Raw genomic sequence first — 22883 nt, forward strand, 5'->3', positions numbered from 1 at the left:
CGAGCGGCGTCGATATTGATTAGCGTTGAGAACGCTGAGTTTGAAACGCCCGTCTGGCGAGAGGAGTTACCTGCGCGGGGTGATTGCCTGTTACGTGTCAGGTTGCCGGGGCTTCCTGGAAGGAACCAAGCGTCCGGCACTGTTCGCCCCGACGCCTCCGAGGGCGTGTACGGGTCGCACCTTGGGCCTCGCGCGCTTGGCTTTGCCCGCTTTGCTTTGCAAGGAGGTGTGCGCTGCAGCAGTTGTTCCCGGTACGTGACGTGCACGTTTGGAGCACGTCAGCCAGGGGTCCGTTCAACCGCCCGTGTGCGGAGAAGTCGACCTTCACCTTGGTCTGGAGGGGCCCATAGACATTGTGAGGGACAGTGACCATTGAGGGGTCGTGAGTGGGGAAAGGGGGGACATATATGAGATGGCCATCTTAGTAATATTGGTGATTGATTGTTGATGGTTGTTGATTGATTGGGGAATATATTATTGATGAATCCGGATCCTTGGTGTGGGGTTTCTTATTGACTTGAATTGTTGTGTCTTTCATATTGATTGCGTTACGAAAGCGTATAAATCATAGATCTTTCTGGCGGAGTTCCTCTCACGGTCCGGGGGTCACCGAGACCAGGTAGTCACCGGGAGGACCACGTAATACATGGTACAGATAACTTCGTGCCTCAGGGTCTCTCTGGTTTAACTGAAACCAAGCTGTAAGTGTTGTACCCCTATGTCGTACAATGGCTTCTTCCTCGTTACCATCCCTGAACACAACAGTCTGCAATTCAGGTAAGTGGACCGCAAGTCTGGTGATGGAATGGGACTGTTTGTGCATTTCAAATTCCATCAATCTCCATGCTGCCTCTGGGGCACTGACATATCGGCAGTCCAAATAGGTCTTTATTTCGTCCACCTCCACTCTCCCGCGCTCTCGAATTTCGATGCTGGCACAGTCATGTCCCTTGTACACATATTTAAATAAGTACTTTATACTCTTTATGCTTGCGCAAACCTCAATGTTGATGTGTGCTCTGTACTTCTTCAGTAAATAAGCATTGAATGGGACCACAAATTGGCAATCAACATCGGTTCCATGAACGGTTATGGTGGACCCATTTGGGGGACGCTTGTAAAGGGCATAGCCATCTATGCTCGCAAGTGTCTCTGCAGCATACGCTTTTGGAAAGCCTTTACTGCACACTCTATCTTTCACACAAATCGAATGGCGATTTAAAGTGCCACACGGACCTTGTATCATGTGAGACTTCACCAAGGAATGGATCTCTGGTGACTCATTTGAATTAGGAATTTGTGCGGAAACAATTCTGTCAATGTCTTCGGTGGTACAAATTTTATCTTCTTGGCACAGCATGAGTAATATGTGGGCATGCGGTAGGCCACGCTTCTGATACTCGACAACGTAGAGAAATGCACGTACTTTGCCCAACACGTGCTTCTTCGTTATATCGTCGATTAACTCTTTTAATTTCAGATGAAACACGCGTGCCACTAAATCTGGTCTGCCTTCAGCTCGTTGGTGTTGTCCGATGTTTTCTTGTATCTCTGTCCATTTTGGATTACACGTGAACGTGATGAAAAGATCTGGTTTTCCGAATTTGCGAACAATGGCCATAGCATCTTGGTAGTTCTGCTGCATAGCTCTTGGACTCCCTGCAAAACTCGATGGCAAAATGACGATACGACCGACAGGACGTTGGTTATCAGCAGCAACGTTCTGGACGTGGTCCAGTAGTCCTCTGTATTCCATGGCTCTAAGGGTTTCCTGATTTTGTTTGAAGTATTGCAGTCGATTTGCTTCTGCCTTGCAATATCCGTCGACAACATACTGCTGGAACAATTTCCCCCAAGAATTGATAGTGCTGAATTCATTTCGAATAGCCAGTCGGTAGGCATAGAATTCACGATGAGTTACCTTGTTTCGAACCGCAGTTTGTCGCTGGTGAGGCATGTTTATTATCCATCCAGGCTCGCCATGTGGAAAGAGAATGGGATATGTCATGGGATCAATGTGAGAGAAAAGTGGAGAGAGATTGTGTAAGCCCTGGTCATGCAAATGAACCTGGAAATCCCTGTTTGCAGGTGGTTCACCATCTTGTCCACTAACGAAGACAGCAGCAATTTCATCAGCAGTTGGTATGTTGTAACGTCTTTGGTCGTCTGCACACAGTCGACGAAAATGCATTTCCAAGGTAGAAGGGAGGCGATCTTCAAGGACAGCTTTCCTGATTTCTTCCTGTTCACGCTCGAACATAGTCTTGTAACATGTGACATAAGGATTAACGTCAGATAGTATGTTGTGCAGTTCTGCCATCAATTCTTGCAAACATCTGTGATTCTCAGGTCGATTCATACGTTCCTTTGTAGCTTGAGCTGTATCCAAAATAAATAATTGTGCAAATTGTGCTTGTTCATGTACATGTGATGGATGTAATGGACCACAGCGATGGTAAATTTGACCGTGGATTTTGAAACAGTACGGTCCATTTCCTGGAGGAGATGAGATCTGAGCACCCATTGATGCAAAAGCTAATGCCTAATTGTAATTCCGGATATTGTCTCAGAAGTTGCGACATTTTCCATCGTCACCCTGATAAAGTTGTTGCAGTCGAGCAGGTACGGCAAATAGTGGAGGCAATTTAACTTTTCCCTTGGAACAACACAGTGTAAATCCATCCCCTTGTCCTGTTGATTCATTTGTGAAATGGTGTGCAGAACAGTACACACATGGTGAAGTCATTGGACCACAATTATGTTCTTGAACAATATTATCGGATACTTCGGCCGGATTCATTATGGCTGCGGTTGTATATGTTTGCTGAGCACTCCAACGTCTTTGTTGCTCAGCATGCCGTGCGACTCTGTGTTGACGTTCATCGACAGTCTCGTTCTCACACCTCATCGTTGTTGCAGCAGCATCCTGTGCGAGTCTGTGTTCATGTTCCTCGACTGTCTCGTTCTCCCTCCTCATCGTTGTTGCAGCAGCATCCTGTGCGGGTCTGTGTTCACGTTCCTCGACTGTCTCGTTCTCCCTCCTCATCGTTGTTGCAGCAGCATCCTGTGCGAGTCTGTGTTCACGTTCCTCGACTGTCTCGTTCTCCCTCCTCATCGTTGTTGCAGCAGCATCCTGTGTGAGTCCATGTTCACGCTCGTCGAGGGTCTCGTTCTCCCTCCTCATCGTTGTTGCAGCAGCATCCTGTGCGAGGCTGTGTTCACATTCCTCGACTGCCTCGTTCTCCCTCCTCATCGTTGTTGCAGCAGCATCCTGTGCGAGTCTGTGTTCACGTTCCTCAACTGTCTCGTTCTCCTGTCTCATTCATTTTCTTGCTGCAACCTGTTCAAGTCTGCATTGACGTTCGTCGACGGACTCGTTCTCCCGTCTCATTCGTTTTCTTGCTGCATCCTGTTCAAGTCTGCATTGACGTTCGACGACGGACTCGTTCGCCCTTCTCATTCGTTTTCTTGCTGCATCCTGTTCAAATCTGCGTTCTTCATTGACTGTGTCATTCATTTTGGAAATGGAAGTTTCCACGCAACGCATGAATTGTCACGATCGTCAAGAGGAAGTGTCTCGTCATCATCAAATGACAAATAAATTACATTGTGAAAATTAAAGATTTCAAATAAACCTATTTAAAGTGTATGCGCAAATAACTAATAAATAAAAAAACGAAGAAATATCTCTCGGTAATTTCCTGAACCATATTTTACTTCCGGCTAATAATGTTGAATGAAATAAAAACGAAGAAATATATGTCGTTTTGTGACGACTGTCATCAAAAGTAAAAGTAATATATCTTAACGGTAAAGAAAAAGCGAATTTTAAATATATGTCGACTGTTATTTTAGGCGGTGTATTTTCATTTAACATCATGGCGCGATTTAAAAAAATATATCTCTGCATTTTCCTCTCCAATACCTCCTCACACTTTACACACACACTGGCCCATGTTTACATATACACACACACGCACGCACGTACGCACACACACACACGTACATCGACACACATGCACACACACACACGTACAGACACAAATACACATTACACATATGTATCCACATATACACATATATACATCTCCACGCACGCGCGCACACACACACACACACACACACACACACACACACACACACACACACACACACACACACACACACACACACAACAACAACATGCATTTTAAGGCCATTTTCCCTGCTGGAGCGGGGGTTAGCCTACACACACACACACACACACACACACACACACACACACACACACACACACACACACACACACACACACACACACGTCCCACATGTATATATCCCACATCCCACATGTATATACATGTTTAAAGTGTGCGTGCCCTTCCCCCCTCCCCCGCCCGGCAACGCTGGGTACTTCTGCTGGTAACTAATAAAATAAAAACGAAGAAATATGTCTCGGTAATTTCATGAAACTCGGTGGAATTGGATGAAATTCGCTCAGTGAATTCACTCGGTTTATTCCGTTCGGCTCGGTTCACTCGGTTTAAAGAAAAAGCGATAATGTCGACATGTTGCCGTCTGTGTCATGTTGGGCGGTGTATGATACATGTTGGGCGGTTGTTGGCGGTTGGGCGGTGATATGGTGTATTTTAAAAAATATATCTCTGCATTTTCCCGCGTTGCTGACACCGAGTCTAAAACCATCAATAAAAATGAAATCAGATGGTGAGTTAGATTGGAGATAAAGGCGTGTAGTGAGAGAGACTCAAGAAGGCCTTGAAGTTACAGGCGTTTGAGATTTCATTTCGTTCTATAAACGGAAACTTTCATCGGATTTTCTTCCCGTTTTTTTTTCAACCGAGTCTAAAACTATGTTAGCGACTGTGAAAAATGAAATGATATATCGAATTAGAATTGAAATAAACCTGTGTGAGAGAGAAAGACAGCACGGGCCTAACTAAACAGGCCTCAAAGCTATGCGAGAAGGAGGAGTGGGTGGAGCTACTCTGCAAACCGAGTAAGCCACACCCCCGGACAGACGTCCAACAGACAGACAGACAGACAGACAGACAGAATCACCTACGCCTATTATAATATCGATTATTTCTTCAAGTTCTCCTGCACAACCCTCATGCAGAACTGACTGCAAAAACCTTCCCTTTCTGGTCCCTTCTCTTCCATGTCACATTCCCTCCAAGTTACATTCATCTCTGAATCAATGCCAATCCTGAACATTTTCCTACCGCTGCAATCGGCACACTTTTGTCAAAGAGCGGTCATGCAGTACTAAGAGCCAAAAGGTGTCTGATTGGTATTAGATTTGAAGATCGTTGAGACCTTTACTAAAGAAGAGACACCTTTTCCACCTCACCTGTTTGTCATAGTGCTTAAAATAAAATAAGATAAGTAAGATACCAAGTAAGATAACCGGTCAGAAAACAATTAATGGTGATAACGCTGATGTGATGGCATTCAACCAGTCGAGAGGGGTCTCAATCATATCAAAGGTGGGAAAAAAAACTTGAGACCGTCAATCACTTCAAGTATCTTGATTATTGGGTTAACACAACTGCTCAGGATATCAAACAAAGCTCAGGACATTGAAAACTGCCTCGTGGAGAGCTTGCAACACTTTCAAGAACATGGACGTGGACACTCTCTCGGCGTATCAAGGAGCGACGAATGGTCATGACAACAGTCGAGTCCATCCTGCTTTACTAAATTGAAGCATGGACCCTCATTGCAACACATGAGAAGGGACGTGGTGTACGCTATACTCAACTTCTTTGCGCAGCATTAAACATCCATTGGTCTGAACATAGGACAAATCAAGAGCTGCTCTATGGTTCTCATCCAAGGCTGTCGGTTAAAATTAGAAGACGTTTCAGGATTTCTGGGCACGACTACCACCGCAAAAACGAACCGGCTTCCAATGTTGTACTCCAAACATGGAAGGTTGAAGCGGTGCAGACTAGGCCTCAACTACATCAACATGTTGGAGGATATGGGCCTGGAGATGGAGGACCTGCACACAGCAATGCTTGATCGAGAGGACTGGAAGTTCAGGATTAAGTCATCTTGAGTTCTGCCTAAGAGTTGACTGAAGAGAATAAGAAGCTATGAAGAAGCATATGAAAACAGTAAAATATCTCAAAAGGAAATCAGACAACTAAAATAAAGAAAAGTCAACGAACATGACATGCCAAATGGTATTTTTCCCCACATGGATTAAAAAAACGAGGGGGAGTCAAGAAGGTTCATCCTCCAACGACAAAACAGCCCTGCACCAGCAAAATGCAGCAAACATGTTCGTCATATGTTAGTATTATTCTATGTAGTTCTAGGCAATGCATCACGTTTTCATGATCAGTGGATGCGTTTCCTGATGCAATTTGAAGACGTTAGTTATGCATTTGACTCGGAAACAATCTTAGGAGGTAGAAGCCTCACAAATGCCATATATGTCACGATATGCAAAAGCGCAATATGGCAGCGCATAATATGTTTGAGGAAAGTGTGACCACCCAAAATAAAAAGTTTGGCTTCAAAAGTTGAGTTCTTGTACCTTCCTGGAACAAAAGGCTGCGATTCGCTGAAAAGCGTCATATGACCAGCAGCAATCTTGGAGTCAAGTGTTGTCTGACTAGCTCGAAGTGAAGAGACAAGGTCAAAACCAGGAACAGGTTCCTGAGATAAAAAAAAAAATAGGAAATACAGCATTCCCACTCAATCAATGCTGCCAACACGGCTCAACATAAACTTTTTAATGCTGAGTCTTGTGCCAAGCACACTTACATCAATATCTCCACTTTTCCAAGGGCAAAGTAAAAAGGAATAAATTGACAAGCATTGATACTGTGAAAACTAATACCCATTCACCAATTTTAACTTGAGACCACCAAACCCAATAAGCAATCTCTGATATATCCTGAAAAGGTATGCTTCAAAATGTGCATTTGTCTCGAAGGACAGCAACGCACATTCCTCACCTCATGGGAATGTGAACCACCAAGATCAAGATAAACAGCATCACGGTCATACAGGAGTCCACCTTGCCCCCCAAAGGGAGCATACAACAGGCGCTGACTCTCGCCCAGGCGACGCCGCCCCCCACTTGCCGACCCGGGTGCAGGACAGGGATCAGGTAAAGGGCCAACAGAAGCCACAGAAAGATCCCCTAAACCTGAGGAGACAATAGTGAACAAGTGGTACAAGCATGGGAATAAATAAGGACAACTCACAAACAAGTCTACCTATTTTTGATTTGATATACTGTACTGAAGGATTTGAACCCTGGTGAACCAGGATTTGAGGATTTGAACCAGGATTTGAACCAGGACCAAACCAGGATTTGAACCCTGGTGTTGGGCTAGTGGCTAGGGTGCCAGCATAGGATCCTAGGATCCTGGGTTTGAATCCCGGTCGATCGCTGAATTAACGCCAGGGGGGTTGACTCAGCCTGTCATCCTTCCGAGGTCGGCAAATTGAGTACCAGTTCACTGGTAAATCCCTGTTTGTCGTAAAAAGGCGACAAAAAGGGTTGGCGGCAGGAAGGGCATCCGGCCGTAAAACATTGCTTCAAAAAAAAGGGGACCAAAAAAAACCAATAACAACCACGGTCCCCGAAAAAGGCCAACCCCCGCTTGCGGGGAAAAATGGCCTCTAAAAGTGTTTTTTTAATTTTTTTATACTGTACTCTTTATAGAGCGTTAGTGCTACTGAAACAGTTTTGTGGCAAATGGGTGGTTTCCCAGTGTTGATTGTCATTACTCTATCATTTTAAATGCTGAGCATGAAGCAAGAAAGCAGCACACATTTTAAAAGTCTTTGGTAAGACTCGACTGGGGTCTGAATCACCGACCTCCAAACTTGGAGTGTATGCTCTAACTATTTACACGACCAAGTCTAGTGGCCTATGTACTACACCGAGAAAGACTAGAATGACACTTTTCGACGTTGAACAATATGCCTCCGCCCCCATTGTTTCATCATTATACATACTTGTACCAAGTTTGATTTAAATCCCTCGAGCTGTTCTCAAGTATCACATTTTTACCGTACATAACCTCTGACCTTTGATGCCAAAATCTAATCCGTTCATCTTTGCATCAAAATGTGTACTTATACCAAGTTTGGTTAGTGACATGGGCATTAGAAGTGACATGGGCATTAGAAGTGACATGGGCATTAGAAGTGACATGGGCATTGAGAAAGTTAGGAGTGGAGGAATGATTGATCAGAGTAGTGATGGCAATGTACAAGAGCGCGCGCACAGCTGTAAGGACGAAGGACGGGAACAGTGGTGAGTTTGAGGTGAAGGTGGGAGTGCATCAGGGGTCGGTACTAAGTCCACTACTATTTGTAGCTGTGATGGAGGTGCTGGCTCTGAATGTAAAGGAGGGTTTACAGTGGGAGTTGTTGTATGCAGATGATCTGGTGTTGATTGGGGAGAGTATGGATGGACTGAAGGAGAAGATGAACAAGTGGAAGGAATGCATGGAGACAAAAGGTCTGAAGGTGAATATTAGAAAAACGAAGGTGATGGCAAGTGGTAAAGCATGTGGTGAGGTGGAAAGAACTGGGAAGTGGCCATGTGCTGTGTGCAGGAAGGGTGTCGGAGTGAACTCCATTCAATGTACAATGTGCGCAGAGTGGGTTCATCAAAAATGTAGTGGTCTGAGAGGGTCATTAACCAGTGTGGCAGCTACATTCAAGTGTAAGGTGTGCACAGAGGGAGCTGCAGATGGAAGAAATGTTGAGTTGGATCTTGGAGACGGCATGAAGGTGGAAGGTATGAAAACATTTTGCTACCTAGGAGACATGCTGAATGGAGAAGGTGGATCAGACTCCGCAACGGTTGCTAGAGTGAGATGTGCATGAAAGAAGTTTCGGGAACTGAGTGGTGTGCTGACGAGGAGGGGAGTGTCATTGAAGCTGAAGGGAAAGGTGTATGCTGCATGTGTGAGAAGTGTTATGATTTATGGGAGCGAGACATGGGTAATGAACGTAGAGCAGCAATGAAGGCTGGAAAGGGTGGAAATGCGAATGGTTCAGTGGATGTGCGGAGTATCGTTGAGAGAGAGGAAGACAAATGATGAATTGCGAAAGATAATGGGAAAAGAGCCTGTGATGGATGCTGTGAAGAGGAACAGGTTGAGATGGTTTTGGTCATGTGTTGAGGAAGGATGAAAGTGACTGGTTGAGAAGAGTGATGGAAATGAATGTAGAAGGAAGTAGAGGATGGGGAAGACCGAGAAAGACTTGCCTAAAGGTGGTGGAAGAAGAAATGCGGGCAAGGGGGTTAACAAGAGGAGATGCAGAAAATAGGGCAAAATGGAGAAAATCGTCATAGGGACCGCAAAGGCTAACCCCCGCTCCAGGAGGGGAAATGGCCTTAAAATGCCTGTTATTGTTGTTGTTGTTGTATACCAAGTTTGGTCAAAATCCCATCACTGGTTCATAAATTAGCACGGTAAAATAATATTTACCCAACGAGACCACTGACCTCTTGACCCCATAATCGAATCAGTCAATCTTTGTTTGCATCATTATTCATACTTCTACCAAGTTTGACCGAGATCCTTCTTAAGGTATTGAGGTAACGAAAACCTACCACATACAGACGGCCACCAGAATACACAATGCCTCTGGCGACTTTTTCGGTGCAGACATAGCAAAAGTTTACCTGGAATGTGTACTTGGGAGTTTGGCCTCATTGGTGCCCCACGCAGATAACCATACAAACAAAGACGCCTGTCACACCAAGGATTTTGTCGAACCTTCTCAGGATCAGTTAAGTCTTCCAGCCTGCAATGAATGTGATATTTCTTTGGTCCAATCACATTGCAATTTCAGGTCAGTTTTAAAGCTAATAATACAACAATGTCATGTTAAGTTAGCCCATCCCATGCACAGCAGGAAATGGGGTTTTGAAATCACTTGTGGCTGTGTGTGCGTCTGTTTGTCTGTCTGTTTGTCTGTCTGTGTGTCCGTCTGTCTGTCTGTGTGCGTGTGCGTGTGTGTGCGTGTGCATGTGTGTGCCTGTCTGTCTGTGTGTGTCTATCCGGGCCATACATTTTTTTTTACCATTTGAGTTATTATCATCAAATTTTCACCAAAGCTTTATTATGATAATACGGAGAAGGCAAATTAATAATTTTGTCAAAAGGTGAAGAGGCCAGCATCACCTAAAATCGCCAATTTTCATCCAATTGACCTGAAAGTTTAAGAATTTGCATATTGGGTCATATAATTGGTTCACCAATCAAAAGCAAGAAGCTGATTTTTTTTTTTTAGATCGAAAGCTCAAAGATCAAGGCTACATAAAATCATCAATTTTCATTTTATTAAAAACCGTTTTCGTTATTTTGAGCAGATGGAAGAAGAAGAAGTCTGAATGCAAATGGACACGGACGGGCTTTGCATGTTCAGATGCTTTCTAGTTGGGTTTTGTTTTGCAATTTGTAACCAAGAACAATAACAGACCTGTACTGAGTAGTCATGAATTTTTTTTTTTTTTTTTTTACTGAGTAGTCATGAATGCAAAAGTCATATATAAAGGCTTTACCAAGTATCCCATGTTGAGCTTTGTACATATCAAGTATCACTATATATAGTTATAGAGCCACATTAAAAATGATACATCATTGGATGAAGGTAATTATTCTTCTAAAAAGGATATAAAAGGAGCTCGGCCTGAGCGTGCGTCTGTCAACAATTGTCCTAGTCAAGCAATAACGGTACACCCTACAGAATCGGCATCGTTATCAATCAGATGCTAGGCAATCTGCAAACAGTACAATATAATTTAGTGAAGTGACGCTGGATAGGCCGGTTTCAATTTACAGTTTAAAACAAAAACTCTTCCTCCATCTTCTTCACCTTTAATAATAGTGAATCTCATCTAATCCCTTTTCTCATATTGATTGATTCAGAAAACACTTGCTATATTGAACACTCTTTCAACATTTCCATTTTATTCATATAACAGTAATATATCACCCAATAAAGCAGTATTTCTGAGTATACACCGCCGTAAAGCATACGTAAATCTATATCTATAACATTGCTATTCCTGTCAGTGAAGCGACGGGTCTTACCTTCTCGTCTTTCTAAAAAGGAAGAACAAACTCCATGATAATGGAATTATTTTTTAGGTTGAGTATTGTATAAGTTAATTATTGTCAGTTAAACTCTGCAAAGCTGTCAGTTAAACTCTGCAGTTAAACTCAGAGTTGCACAAATCCATACAAAAGTGTCTAAAACAGTATTATAAAGCAGCGTTAAAAAATTAATAGGCATGCCAGTATGGAATTAAGGGGAAAAAAAGTTGAAAGAAATCATGTGCGCAAAAATTAATGTCAATAATAAACGACATGAAATATATTAAAAAATCTATGTTATAAAAGGAGCCCTATCTGTGTTTGTCTGTTTGTTTGTTTGTTTGTCATGTTATAACTTGAGAACGGATTAATAGATTTCAATAAATCCAACTACGATGGATACGGGTAACGCCAGGGAGTGTTTGTGATCCCCAAAAAAAAAAATTACATTTTTTTTTTTTATGGGTGCATGTAGGCTATGAGCCGAGGGGTCGACCATGCTCAATCAGAGGGAGGATGGCTAACAGTTATTTTTGGCAAGGCCAAGGTCCCTAGTGCTGAAAAAAATGTGATAGCAGTGTGAAACTCTTAGCCGTATCTGTGTTATCATCACATTTGTCAGATCACCCATTTATCGCTTTTCGGGTCATTTTTCCGCTTAAGATTTAGGGGGTGGGGTTAGTTTTTTGGCTCTCAAATAATATCACGTGTATATATCAGCTAGTGTGGTATATCAGGTAAAAGGTTATTGAATTACCTTTCAAATGATGTATAGAAAGTGCCTGTGTGATCTATAGTAACCTCTTTATAATGATTATTAAAACATAATTATTTCCACCAACTCTCAAAACTTCATCACAAAATCCCCAATTTTAGGAACAAAAATAGGCAAAAATCAAAAGGTATGTAAAAGGTATGTTTCGATTTGAGACACACATACAGTATAATTAGAGTCAATATCCTCACACATATGATCATGATGTGCTATGAAATTCAATGCAATATGTGTAGACATGCTAATACGAATGTCGTCATCAATGTCAATATTTTCATTATATTTTAGGTGATTTGCAACCATGACAGCGGTGCACGACATCTAATGTATTTCTCTTTGTAGATTTGTTGGTGCAGAATACATTTTTAAGCAACTATAGCAACTGATGCTAATTTGTAGTAGTGGTGGTGGTGGTGGTCTCATTCGATATTATGTGTCTTTCCAGGTGAGACGGTGGTGGTGATATTGGTGGTGGTGAAACAGAGTGTACCGCAGATAGACAATTGAACAAATACTTGCAATGGAGATTGCGATCACTCAGAAAGTTCCCAAGGACGTTTGTATCATTCATAAGCTATCGTTAGATGTCAAACCAGAAGATCCGCTCATAAGCCCTCAAACATTCGATTCGTGGACTACATTGCTGGATGCGGCCAAAATACGGAACCATGCATCCATTCTCGACCTTGCTCAGTCGCTGCCAGAGAAGGAGATTCCCTGAGTATTCTACCACAGGCAGTGCAGGAGCGTGTTCACCATGAAGCGAGATTTGGAAGCACTGAAACGAAAAGCTGAATCCAATTTAACCGACGATGCTGCTGCAACATGTTCAGCGAGCAAGAGACAAGCCAGAAGGGCATCTTCGGAATCACGCATCTATGAACCGGATTGTATATTCTGTGGAAAGACCAAGTGGTGCAAGGGAACGTCATCCCATGAAAAGTTGAGCAAGGCTGTTGATCTGAGAGCAGATGAAACACTGCGAAACAGCGCCGTGCGTAAATGTGACACGAAAATCATGGCTGCCACAAGTAGAGACATTGTGGCAGCTGAAGCACGATACCATTTCTCTTGCTACAGAAGTTACACGAGACCAAGCACTAAAGATGCACATGACAGAAACACGGCCGCCACAAACGAATCTGACTACACTGAAGAAGAAGCACACAATGAGTTGCTAGTATACATCCGGAACCATATAATCCCGAATAAGGAAATTGTTAGGATGACAATGCTGGTAGAGCACCTACAATCGATAATGACATCAAGAGGGTTGCATGGGATAAGAACTGCTACAAGAAAAAACCTCGCACGGAAACTGGAAACTGATCTTGGAAATAGCGTTCACATCTTTCAAGACAACAGTGGAAAACTGATTGTCGTACCTGATAATGTAACACTACAAGATGCTGTCAAAGAAATACAAACACTTAAACAACAACTGAGCATTTGGAAAGGGAAATCATCAAACATGTCCAAAGTCATTGATCAGACATCGACACACATCAGATCGATGATAAGGAAGGATAACAAACCAACTCTATGGCCCTATCATCCAGCCGACGTCGACAATGACTCTTTCGTCGTTCCCGTCTATCTCCAGCGCTTTATGCTTGGCCTCTTGACTGGAGATCCGGAAAACGAGCTTCCATCAAACAGGGTCATCATGCTGATGCAATCTTTCAGCCAGGACATTATCTATGCAGTGAGCTGTGGACAACAAAAGCCTCCGAAACACATGTTGCTCCCATATGCAGTTAAGACTCTCACAGGGAACGTAGAACTAATTCGCACATCGAACCATCTTGGACATGCAATATCCTACACTCAACTGGAGGAAAATGACACTGCACTATGTCTTCAAAAACTTGCAGCAAACTTAAATGAGCAAACAGTCCTACCAAGCAGCATCCAGCCGTATGTATTCACAAACTTGGCATGGGATAACATTGATAGACTGGAAGAGACGCTGACCGGGAAAGGAACAACACATCGAGTCAATGGCATTGCAGTGCAGGCCAAAATGTACACAGCTGGGAGAGGACTGGGACGTCAGTGAGGAACTGATGGATAAATTGGAGAACTTCACTTGTCTCATGTACGCACCGAAGTCGGGGACAGTGAAGGTGAATGACTTGAGATATCACCTGTTCTGTGCCAAGAGGGGAGAGATCGACAGTCACCAGCTACCTCCGTGCAAAGACTGCTTAACCAAACATGCACAGCGAGCCAACTATCAAGCCGCTATTTGGAAGAGGAGTCTCAAGATGGATCCAGCAGTACCGAGTCCAATCGGGAAAGGATGGCACTGGGATACCCAGGATGGTCGCGTGCAGCTGGCAGTCGACTGGATGCAAGGACAGCCCGCACCACAGGCGGTTCTGGATTTACTGGCATGCACCTGTTCGAAAAGATGCACACTACCCATGTGTGTCTGCATGGCCAGTGGTTTGAAGTGCACAGACATGTGCAAACTCACCACATGTGACAACCAGAGAGTGTATGGTGAGAGTGATGACAGTTCGGCAGAAGACGATGAGGAAGACGACGACGATGACGAGGATAACTTCTGAATTGTAGAACTGTATGGAGAAAGATCATGTACATATGTGTAACAAATATGGTGTACGCTGAATTGATAACTCGTGTACTTTATGGTATGATGTCTATAAATATATGTTGCTTAAATAGAAAGTACATTGTTTTCCTTTGGTTTACTTTATGTATAGCTGGTAATATAAGAGAACCATACAACACAACAAGACTAAAAACGTTTGCATGAATATGATGTAAATTATCTCGCCAAGTTAGGGTACATCAGGATACATACATATACATGGAGTAGGTTAATCATCACATGCATCATACGTCTGTGGTATATTCAAGAACACCACATACAGTTTGGTTAAAATGCCTTCATATTTTTAGAATTAGACATTTCTGACACCAATTTCAGTACTTTTTGGCCTATATATGGCTGACATCCCAATAATATATATCCTATTTTTAGACCAATAATGGTATACAAACTATATACATGCTGTCGGTCAAAAATCGTAAAATGTAAATCAATATATCATAAGAGCGGAAAGATATACATTTATGGATTTTAGGTCATGGTTACAGCAACTACTGTATATTGGATTTTCTCATCTTTATCAAGGTGTATGAGATTTAAGGCCCAAATTTGACTTTAATCATACTGTGTGTTTCTCAAATTCAAAAATTCATTTAATATCCGCCAAACTGAATTTTTGCCTAATTTTGTTTTCATTGGGGATTTTGTGATAAATTTTTGAGGGTTGGCGGAAATAATTATGTTTTAATGATCATAAAGAGGTTACTATATATCACACAGGCACTTTCTATACATCATGTGAAAGATAATTCAATTACCTTTCACCTGGTATACAACACTAACTGATACATATAGGAGATATTATTTGAAAGCCCCAAAACGAACCCTACCCCCTAAATCTTAGGCGGAAAAATTACCGAAAGCGTTATTGGGGTGGTCTGACAAATGTGATGATAACACAGATACGGCTAAGAGTTTCACACTGCTATCACATTTTTTTCAGCACTAGGGTCCCTGGCCTTGCCAAAAATAACTGTTAGCCATCCTCCCTCTGATTGAGCATAATGTCGAAAATTTGAGGGTCTGGCTCATAGCCTAATGGACACGCGTGTCAAAACTGCAAATGCCAACACGTGACGTTGGTTATCCCTGCACTGAGAGCAGGATCTCCCAGGAATCCTTTTTTTTTTTCTTCCCCCATAGATTAGCCATCTCAGCAAAGATTGGTATTTCCGTCAGCTAAGCGACAGGTCTTCTATTATAGTAAAAATAAAAACATCAGAAACTTGCCAAATGGAAGAAATCTGGTTTGTCTGTATGGAGTAAGAGAAAGACAAGCCAAAAGTGTTTTACTGAACCCCAGGAGTATTGTACAAGCTGTACCTCACCTGTCAGCCAGTAGGTGGGGTGAAGAAAGCTGAAGTGTCGGCGAGTGAAACTTCATGACGGAGATAAATCTTGCCAGGTTGTGCACATCCCTATATAGGTATTCACCACTGAGCAACCCGGAAATATGAAACACCTTGCCCACCTGTGGTTACAGGAACCATTGATCGAACACGCAAGTCAAACAATGTCTCATCACCAACAGCAAGCTATACAATTCATACCAAAAGTTCAATCACTCTACCTACATAACAGATGTAGTACCACTGACAAAAGTTAATGGGACACCATTCAACGTAATCTGCCCTGCTCCATTCTCAAACAGACGCCACAATTGTTCCGAGATCATGTAAGCTTATAACAAGCAATTATTTCCCCAAATACCACCTCATTGTCACCACTTCTAATCTTTTCCTAAAATCCACCCCGACATTATCATCCTTTTCATGGCAAAGGCTCAGGTTTTAAATTTTGATTGCAAAGTTGGTTTGAACGGTAAATAAGAAATAGATGTTTGCCAAATCGTAATTCACTAAAGGAAGAAGCAAGCAGGGAGGAGGCAGGTCTGCATAAAGGCTACAAGAGGCACATCATTTAAAATGATGGAGCATTTGACGCTCTTCCATGAGCTTCGAACAATGCCAACAGTTAAAGCAACAGATACATGAATAATAAATCAGGCACTCACGATTTGATCTACGATCTTGGTTTTGAATCGAGCGGTGGGTGAGCTTTATAAGAGTTTTAAAGTGTACAGCCTTGCTCGGAATCGACCTATTTACGGGCTAACATTGGGCAGCAACAGCATGCGGATTCAGGAACCGAACAAGAACATAGATTGTCATGGGTTGTCATGGGTTACATTGTTTGCTTTTGTGTGGGAGGGGTGTTGGTTGCAGGGTCAGATTGTGCCAATCTCAACGAAATTTACCAATGCCATGCAGCATGTGGACAAGCTTTGCAACACAATTTGTTAATATGGATAAGAAAATACAAAATCAAGGATCTGGCAAAGAGATTGTGAGCAAGAGTAACAAACCGAGCTTGGGCCTTCACCCCAAAGCCTCCGACTGATAGTGCGTCGAGCTTTCTTCAATTGGCTACCAGCCCGTAGCAGGTCGAGGTGCGTGAGAACAGTCATCACCCGTGGCATTCCATGTGTCTGGTAGCACCCACACCCACACAGTCACTTCAATACAGCAACACCAACATGGCAATGTAGTTCACACGACACAACCTCAGAAAGGCATTACTAGGGAAATATAATATACAATTAAGCCTACCTGGCAGATATTGAGGAACTCAAACGTTTCCATTTCAAGGCCATAATTGGCATCCACCAAAAGCAATATCTGAAATTCAAGCAATTAGAATTCAAAATAAAAGTGATGAGGGATGCAAAAGAGCAAGCAAATGCAATGCTCACAGATATATCTATAAATCAGTCAGGCAAATATAGTGGCAATGAAAGGTAACAAATTTAGTACTGACTGCTATAACACATCCAGAAAGATGTTTATGAGTATGCACAACTTTAGCAATGTGGAAAGATTCTGATGTGTAAAAGCAGTACCATATCCAAAATTACGATTTTTTCTTCCTTGCCTTTGTGCCAGAGTATTAATCTCATAATTTTTACAGGGAAAGGCATACAACATTTGTTTGTCAAAGATGCAAATCAAGTGTGTAAAAAACCACCTTTAGAGGCCATTTTTCCCCGCAAAGGGGGGTTGGCCTTTTTCGGGAACCGTGGTTGTTGTTGTTTTTCGGTCCCCTTTTTGAAGCAATGTTTTACGGCCGGATGCCCTTCCTGACGCCAACCCTTTTTGTCGCCTTTAACGACAAACAGGGAATTACCAGTGAACTGGTACTCAATTAGCCGACCTCGGAAGGATGACAGGCTGATTCAACCCCCCTGGCGTTAATTCAGCAATCGACCGGGATTCGAACCCAGGATCCTAGGATCCTAAGCCGGCACCCTAGCCACTAGCCCAACACCAGGGATACTGGTGTATGTCTTATGTGTGAACCCCTTAATTTGTAATAAGGCCAATATATTAAGCTGAGAGAGATAATGACTTGGCAACTTTACAATCGACAGCATTTACAATAATAAGGAGCAATCAGAGATTGCAGACCCTCGCCACAGCATGTTTTTAGTGGTTTTTAAGGCTTTTGTGTTTAAACAAATATGGCGGCCGAACCATGTGACCGATGATATCATTTTTTTTTTTCCTCCACCAATTTATCCCGAGGTGACGCTGAAGAAATTTCATTTTAATTGGATGAAGTTTTGTACTTGTCGAATTATGACGTCATAATGGAGGCACCGATGACATCATCATTAACTTTACAATGAGCCATGTCTCAATTTTTTCTGATGCAGCGCTTTCGGAGATATAGAGATGCAAAGTTTTTCGGTTTTTCCAAGATGGCGCCCATTCCACTGGCCTATGACGTCATAATTATCATTAAAAATTTCTACAGGAGGAGGTGCACCTATGTCCTATGGTGAAAATTTCCTGTCAATCAGACCAACGGTGGCAGAGAAAATTATACTTATTCTGTTCGGCCAAACAAAACACAAATAGACAGACAGACAAATGGACTCAAATGCAATACCCTCTTCTCTGTCGAGTAATAACGCAGAATATGAATCTGGGACTTTTGTCTACGAGGGAGGTGATGAATACATGACATCTGCAGCTAATAAAGGGGCTGAATGAATATGAATATATATATAATATAGAATTAATTAGTATAATCGATATTAATTAAATAGTATAATTATTCGTATAATTAGTACATATGCAGCCTGCACCCTATCCATGAATATAGGATAACTCTGAGGGAGCACACACACATGTGAGCTATCTAATCTGTTCAATTCTCAACCTGACTATAAACTGTCACCCGAGTGTTTCGTGGACAAGGTGCTGGCTGCATCATTGTGTGTGCAATCCTTTAGGGGGATATTAAGCTGGGTGTCCCTTGCACCAAGCATTTGTTGGTGGACATTAAAGATCCTACCGTGTCTTTAGTAAGTAAGAGCAGTTGATTGTGTGCCAGTACCCTATCCAATTACAATATCCCTGCCTTATCCGATAGGCGCAAAGTAGTGTGACTCATCTGGGGTTGATTCTCAGACAGCAATGGTCATGACTTGTCTTGAAATCCCTCAGTATAGGCACACCTTGACCTTGATGAGCTTTAAAATGGGAAATAAGCTGTTTTCCAGGTAAAACAGGATGAAAAGTATAATATCTACCCAAAATACCTAGAATAAACAGCAAAGTCATAATCTACCTGCTCGCGGTTAATACAATTTCATTTCACTATTTATGTTGGTCCTAAAAAGATCCCCAATTCTGATCCATGATCTTCATTAACGCCATTAACCTTTCCTTGCCAAACCATCTTACTTGCTAGTTTTAGTGTTTCCTTCTCTGCACCCTCTCCTCTTTTACTGTTCATTCATTCCCTTGAGGTTTGCCCCACTATCAGCTCTACTTTGCTCTTCCATGAGCCTCACTCCTATAATGAATATAAAAAATAAAATATAACCTGAAAGTAGAATTTGACGTGAATGCGTCAATGGATATGCCTGATTTGCCCACGTTGGATGTCAGCCCACTGTTACAATTGATCTCAATTAAAGGTCAAATGAAAAATTTACGGTCCCGAGAGAGGGGAAGAGAGAGATAGAGAGAAAGATAGAGAGAAAGAGAGCGAGAGCGAGAGCGAGAGCGAGAGCGAGAGAGAGAGAGAGAGAAAAAAAGATAGAGAGAAAGAGATAGGGATAGGGAGAGATAGGGATAGGGAGAGATAGGGAGAGACAGGGAGAGATAGGGATAGAGATAGAGATAGAGATAGAGAGAGATAGAGAGAGATAGAGAGAGAGATAGAGAGAGAGAGAGAGGGAGAGAGAGAGAGAGAGAGAGAGAGAGAAGAATAGAGAGAGAGGGATAGAGAGAGGGAGGGATAGAGAGAGGGAGGGATAGAGAGAGAGGGAGGGATATAGAGAGGGAGAGATAGAGAGAGAGAGGGAAAGGAAGAGGGATAGATTTAAAAAAAGATGTAAGTAGAGAGAAACTCGGGTAATTCTAACTTGAGTTATGATCTGGCAAATGGTTTTCAAAGGGCACCTGACCTTAGTCCTTTGACCCTTGAACCCAAAATCGAATCAGTTCATCTTTGCATCATAATACAACTTTGTACCAGGTTTGTTAAAAAAAAACATCCTTCAGTGGTTCACAAGTTATCGCTGAAACAAACATAGATTCAGCAAACTCACCAGGTCAGCAACTTTGGCGAGGTCAATCATACAGCCAAGGTCATTCTTGCACTCTATCAACGTCACACGTCGCTGCTTCCCTAAGGAGCCATCGAGACAGGCAAAGCTACAGCAGAACATTCACATTACGGTAATTCAGAGATTGACACTTGAGAATGTGCATTTAGTTAGGATAAGGGCCAGTTCAGGATGAGAAAGGTTGTAAACACGTCAGGATCTGATGTTTTGAGCTTGGCACTCATATTAGACCTGTAAGTCAGCTATGCAAGATTCCGCATCCTCAACTCCACCCTGCTATTATATTTCAGCCTTTTCTTACCCCATTCCCTTACCAGCAACCACAGTGATCGGGCCGTGGAGCTCAGCAAGACGCTGCCGTGTGTAGTTACGGACGAGACCACGAAGCAGGGTCGTCTTTCCAACATGCGGTGGTCCAGCAAGTACTACAATTACTGGCGGAGGAACAGGAGGGGCCCTGTCCACAACTGGCAGCCTTTCACGTCGCAGAGATACATCGGCAGCACTGATTGAGGATGGAGAGGGATGTCAGATCAAGGAAAAGGATAATGAAAAGTGGGAGGGGTGTGGCAGCAAGGGGTAGGGACAGCTTAAAGAGGAATAAGTGCAAAACATGTTACCACCACCACCATTTTAAACCGCCAAAAGAGACAAGCCAATAATACAATTACATTGAGGATATCGATCAGCATCCAACTCCCACCGAGATCTCTATCTCTAAAGAAAATGTTCGGAGAACGCTTGGATTCGGAAGTGGGTCAGAGAGCGGTATTCAGGATTGCAAAGCAGATAGCGAAAGAGAGGTGTGATGTGATGGGGGTGAGCTACTTGAAGGATGAAGTGGGACAAATCGTTGTCGACCCAGATGGAATTAAAGGAAGATGGAAAAGATATATGGAAATGCTGTTGAATACAGAGAATGAATGGGATGGCAACATAGAGAGTAACCCAGTTTTAGGACCGGCAGAGAAGATAACTTAGAAGGAAGTTGAGGAAGGATAAAAGCAATGAAGGGTAGAAAAGCGGGAGGGCCGACGGGAGTTGTGGGAGATATGTTGAAGGCAGCAGGAAGTTGGGGTGTGAAGAGAATGACAGAGATCTGTAATCTGGTGGTGAAAGAAGGCCGCATTCCAGTGGATTGGTAACTGAGTACCCTTGTCCCTCTATACAAGGGGAAAGGTGACCCTCTGGAGTGTGGCTCGTACCGAGCGATAAAGTTATTGGAGCATGGAATGAAGGTATTGGAAAGGGTGTTGGAGAGGAGGATAAGGAAGAAAGTGAAGATCGACGAAATGCAGTTTGGATTTATGCCAGGAAGAGGAACGACAGACGCGCTTTTCATTGTGAGGCAGTTGCAGGAGAAGTACATGGAGAAGAGGAAGAAGTTGTTTCTTGGGTTTGTTGATCTGGAGAAAGCATTCGATCAGGTTCCACGCAAAGTATTGACATGGGCATTGAGGAAGTTAGGAGTGGAGGAATGGTTGATCAGAGTAGTGATGGCAATGTACAAAAGAGCGCGCACAGCTGTAAGGACGAAGGACGGGAACAATGGTGAGTTTGAGGTGAAGGTGGGAGTGCATCAGGGGTCGGTACTAAGTCCACTACTATTTGTAGCTGTGATGGAGGTGCTGGCTCAGAACGTAAAGGAGGGTTTACCGTGGGAGTTGTTGTATGCAGATGATCTGGTGTTGATTGCGGAAAGTATGGATGGACTGAAGGAAAAGATGAACACGTGGAAGGAATGTATGGAGACAAAAGGTCTGAAGGTGAATATCGGAAAGACGAAGGTGATGGCAAGTGGTAAAGCATGTGGTGAGGTGGAAAGAACTGGGAAGTGGCCCTGTGCTGTGTGTAGGAAGGGTGTCGGAGTGAACTCCATTCAGTGTACAATGTGCGCTGAGTGGGTTCATCAAAACTGTAGTGGTCTGAGAGGGTCATTAACCAGTGTGGCAGCTACATTCAAATGTAAGGTGTGCACAGAGGGAGCTGCAGATGGAGGAAATGTTGAGTTGGATCTTGGAGACGGTGTGAAGCTGGAAGGTGTGAAAACATTTTGCTACCTCGGAGACATGCTGAATGGAGAAGGTGGATCAGACTCGGCAACGGTTGCTTGAGTGAGATGTGCATGGAAGAAGTTTCGGGAATTAAGTGGCGTGTTGATGATGAGGGGAGTGTCGTTGAAGCTGAAGGGAAAGGTGTATGCTGCATGTGTGAGAAGTGTTATGATTTATGGGAGCGAGACATGGGTAATGAACGTAGAGCAGCAACGAAGGTTGGAAAGGGTGGAAATGCGAATGGTTCGACGGATGTGCGGAGTATCGTTGAGAGAGAGGAAGACAAATGATGAATTGCGAAAGATGATGGGAATAGAGCCTGTGATTGATGCTGTGAAGAGGAACAGGTTGAGATGGTTTGGTCATGTGTTGAGGAAGGATGAAAGTGACTGGTTGAGAAGAGTGATGGAAATGAATGTAGAAGGAAGTAGAAGACGGGGAAGACCGAGAAAGACTTGGCTAAAGATGGTGGAAGAAGAAATGCGGGCAAGGGGGTTAACAAGGAGAGATGCAGAAAATAGGGCAAAATGGAGAAGATCGTCATGGGGACCGCAAGGCTAACCCCCGCTCTCGCAGGGAAAATGGCCTTTTAAAATGCATGTTGTTGTGTTGTATCCAACTCCCACCACATCATTCACCTTCCTTCGTTTCCAACTCGTTTTCCACTCATTTTCCAACTCAGTGCATTGCAATCCTT

At 43.1% G+C, this 22883-nt stretch overlaps 1 protein-coding gene across 1 annotated transcript in view; it reads right to left on the minus strand.

Annotated features, from left to right (window-relative positions):
* Nucleotides 1-22883, minus strand: part of BMS1 (BMS1 ribosome biogenesis factor) — a gene marked incomplete at its 3' end in the record, with an annotated part of 51579 nt that overhangs the window by 20387 nt on the left and 8309 nt on the right. The window contains 8 exon segments of the mRNA XM_078782038.1: nt 6545-6666; nt 6969-7162; nt 9665-9786; nt 15823-15965; nt 16860-16982; nt 17104-17172; nt 20115-20194; nt 20447-20637. Of these exon segments, the coding sequence (XP_078638164.1) occupies nt 6545-6666; nt 6969-7162; nt 9665-9786; nt 15823-15965; nt 16860-16982; nt 17104-17172; nt 20115-20194; nt 20447-20637 (1044 nt within the window).

This window comes from Myxine glutinosa, chromosome 7 (genome assembly GCF_964187855.1).
Source record: "Myxine glutinosa chromosome 7, kmMyxGlut1.1, whole genome shotgun sequence".
NCBI classification, from domain to species: Eukaryota; Metazoa; Chordata; class Myxini; order Myxiniformes; family Myxinidae; genus Myxine; species Myxine glutinosa.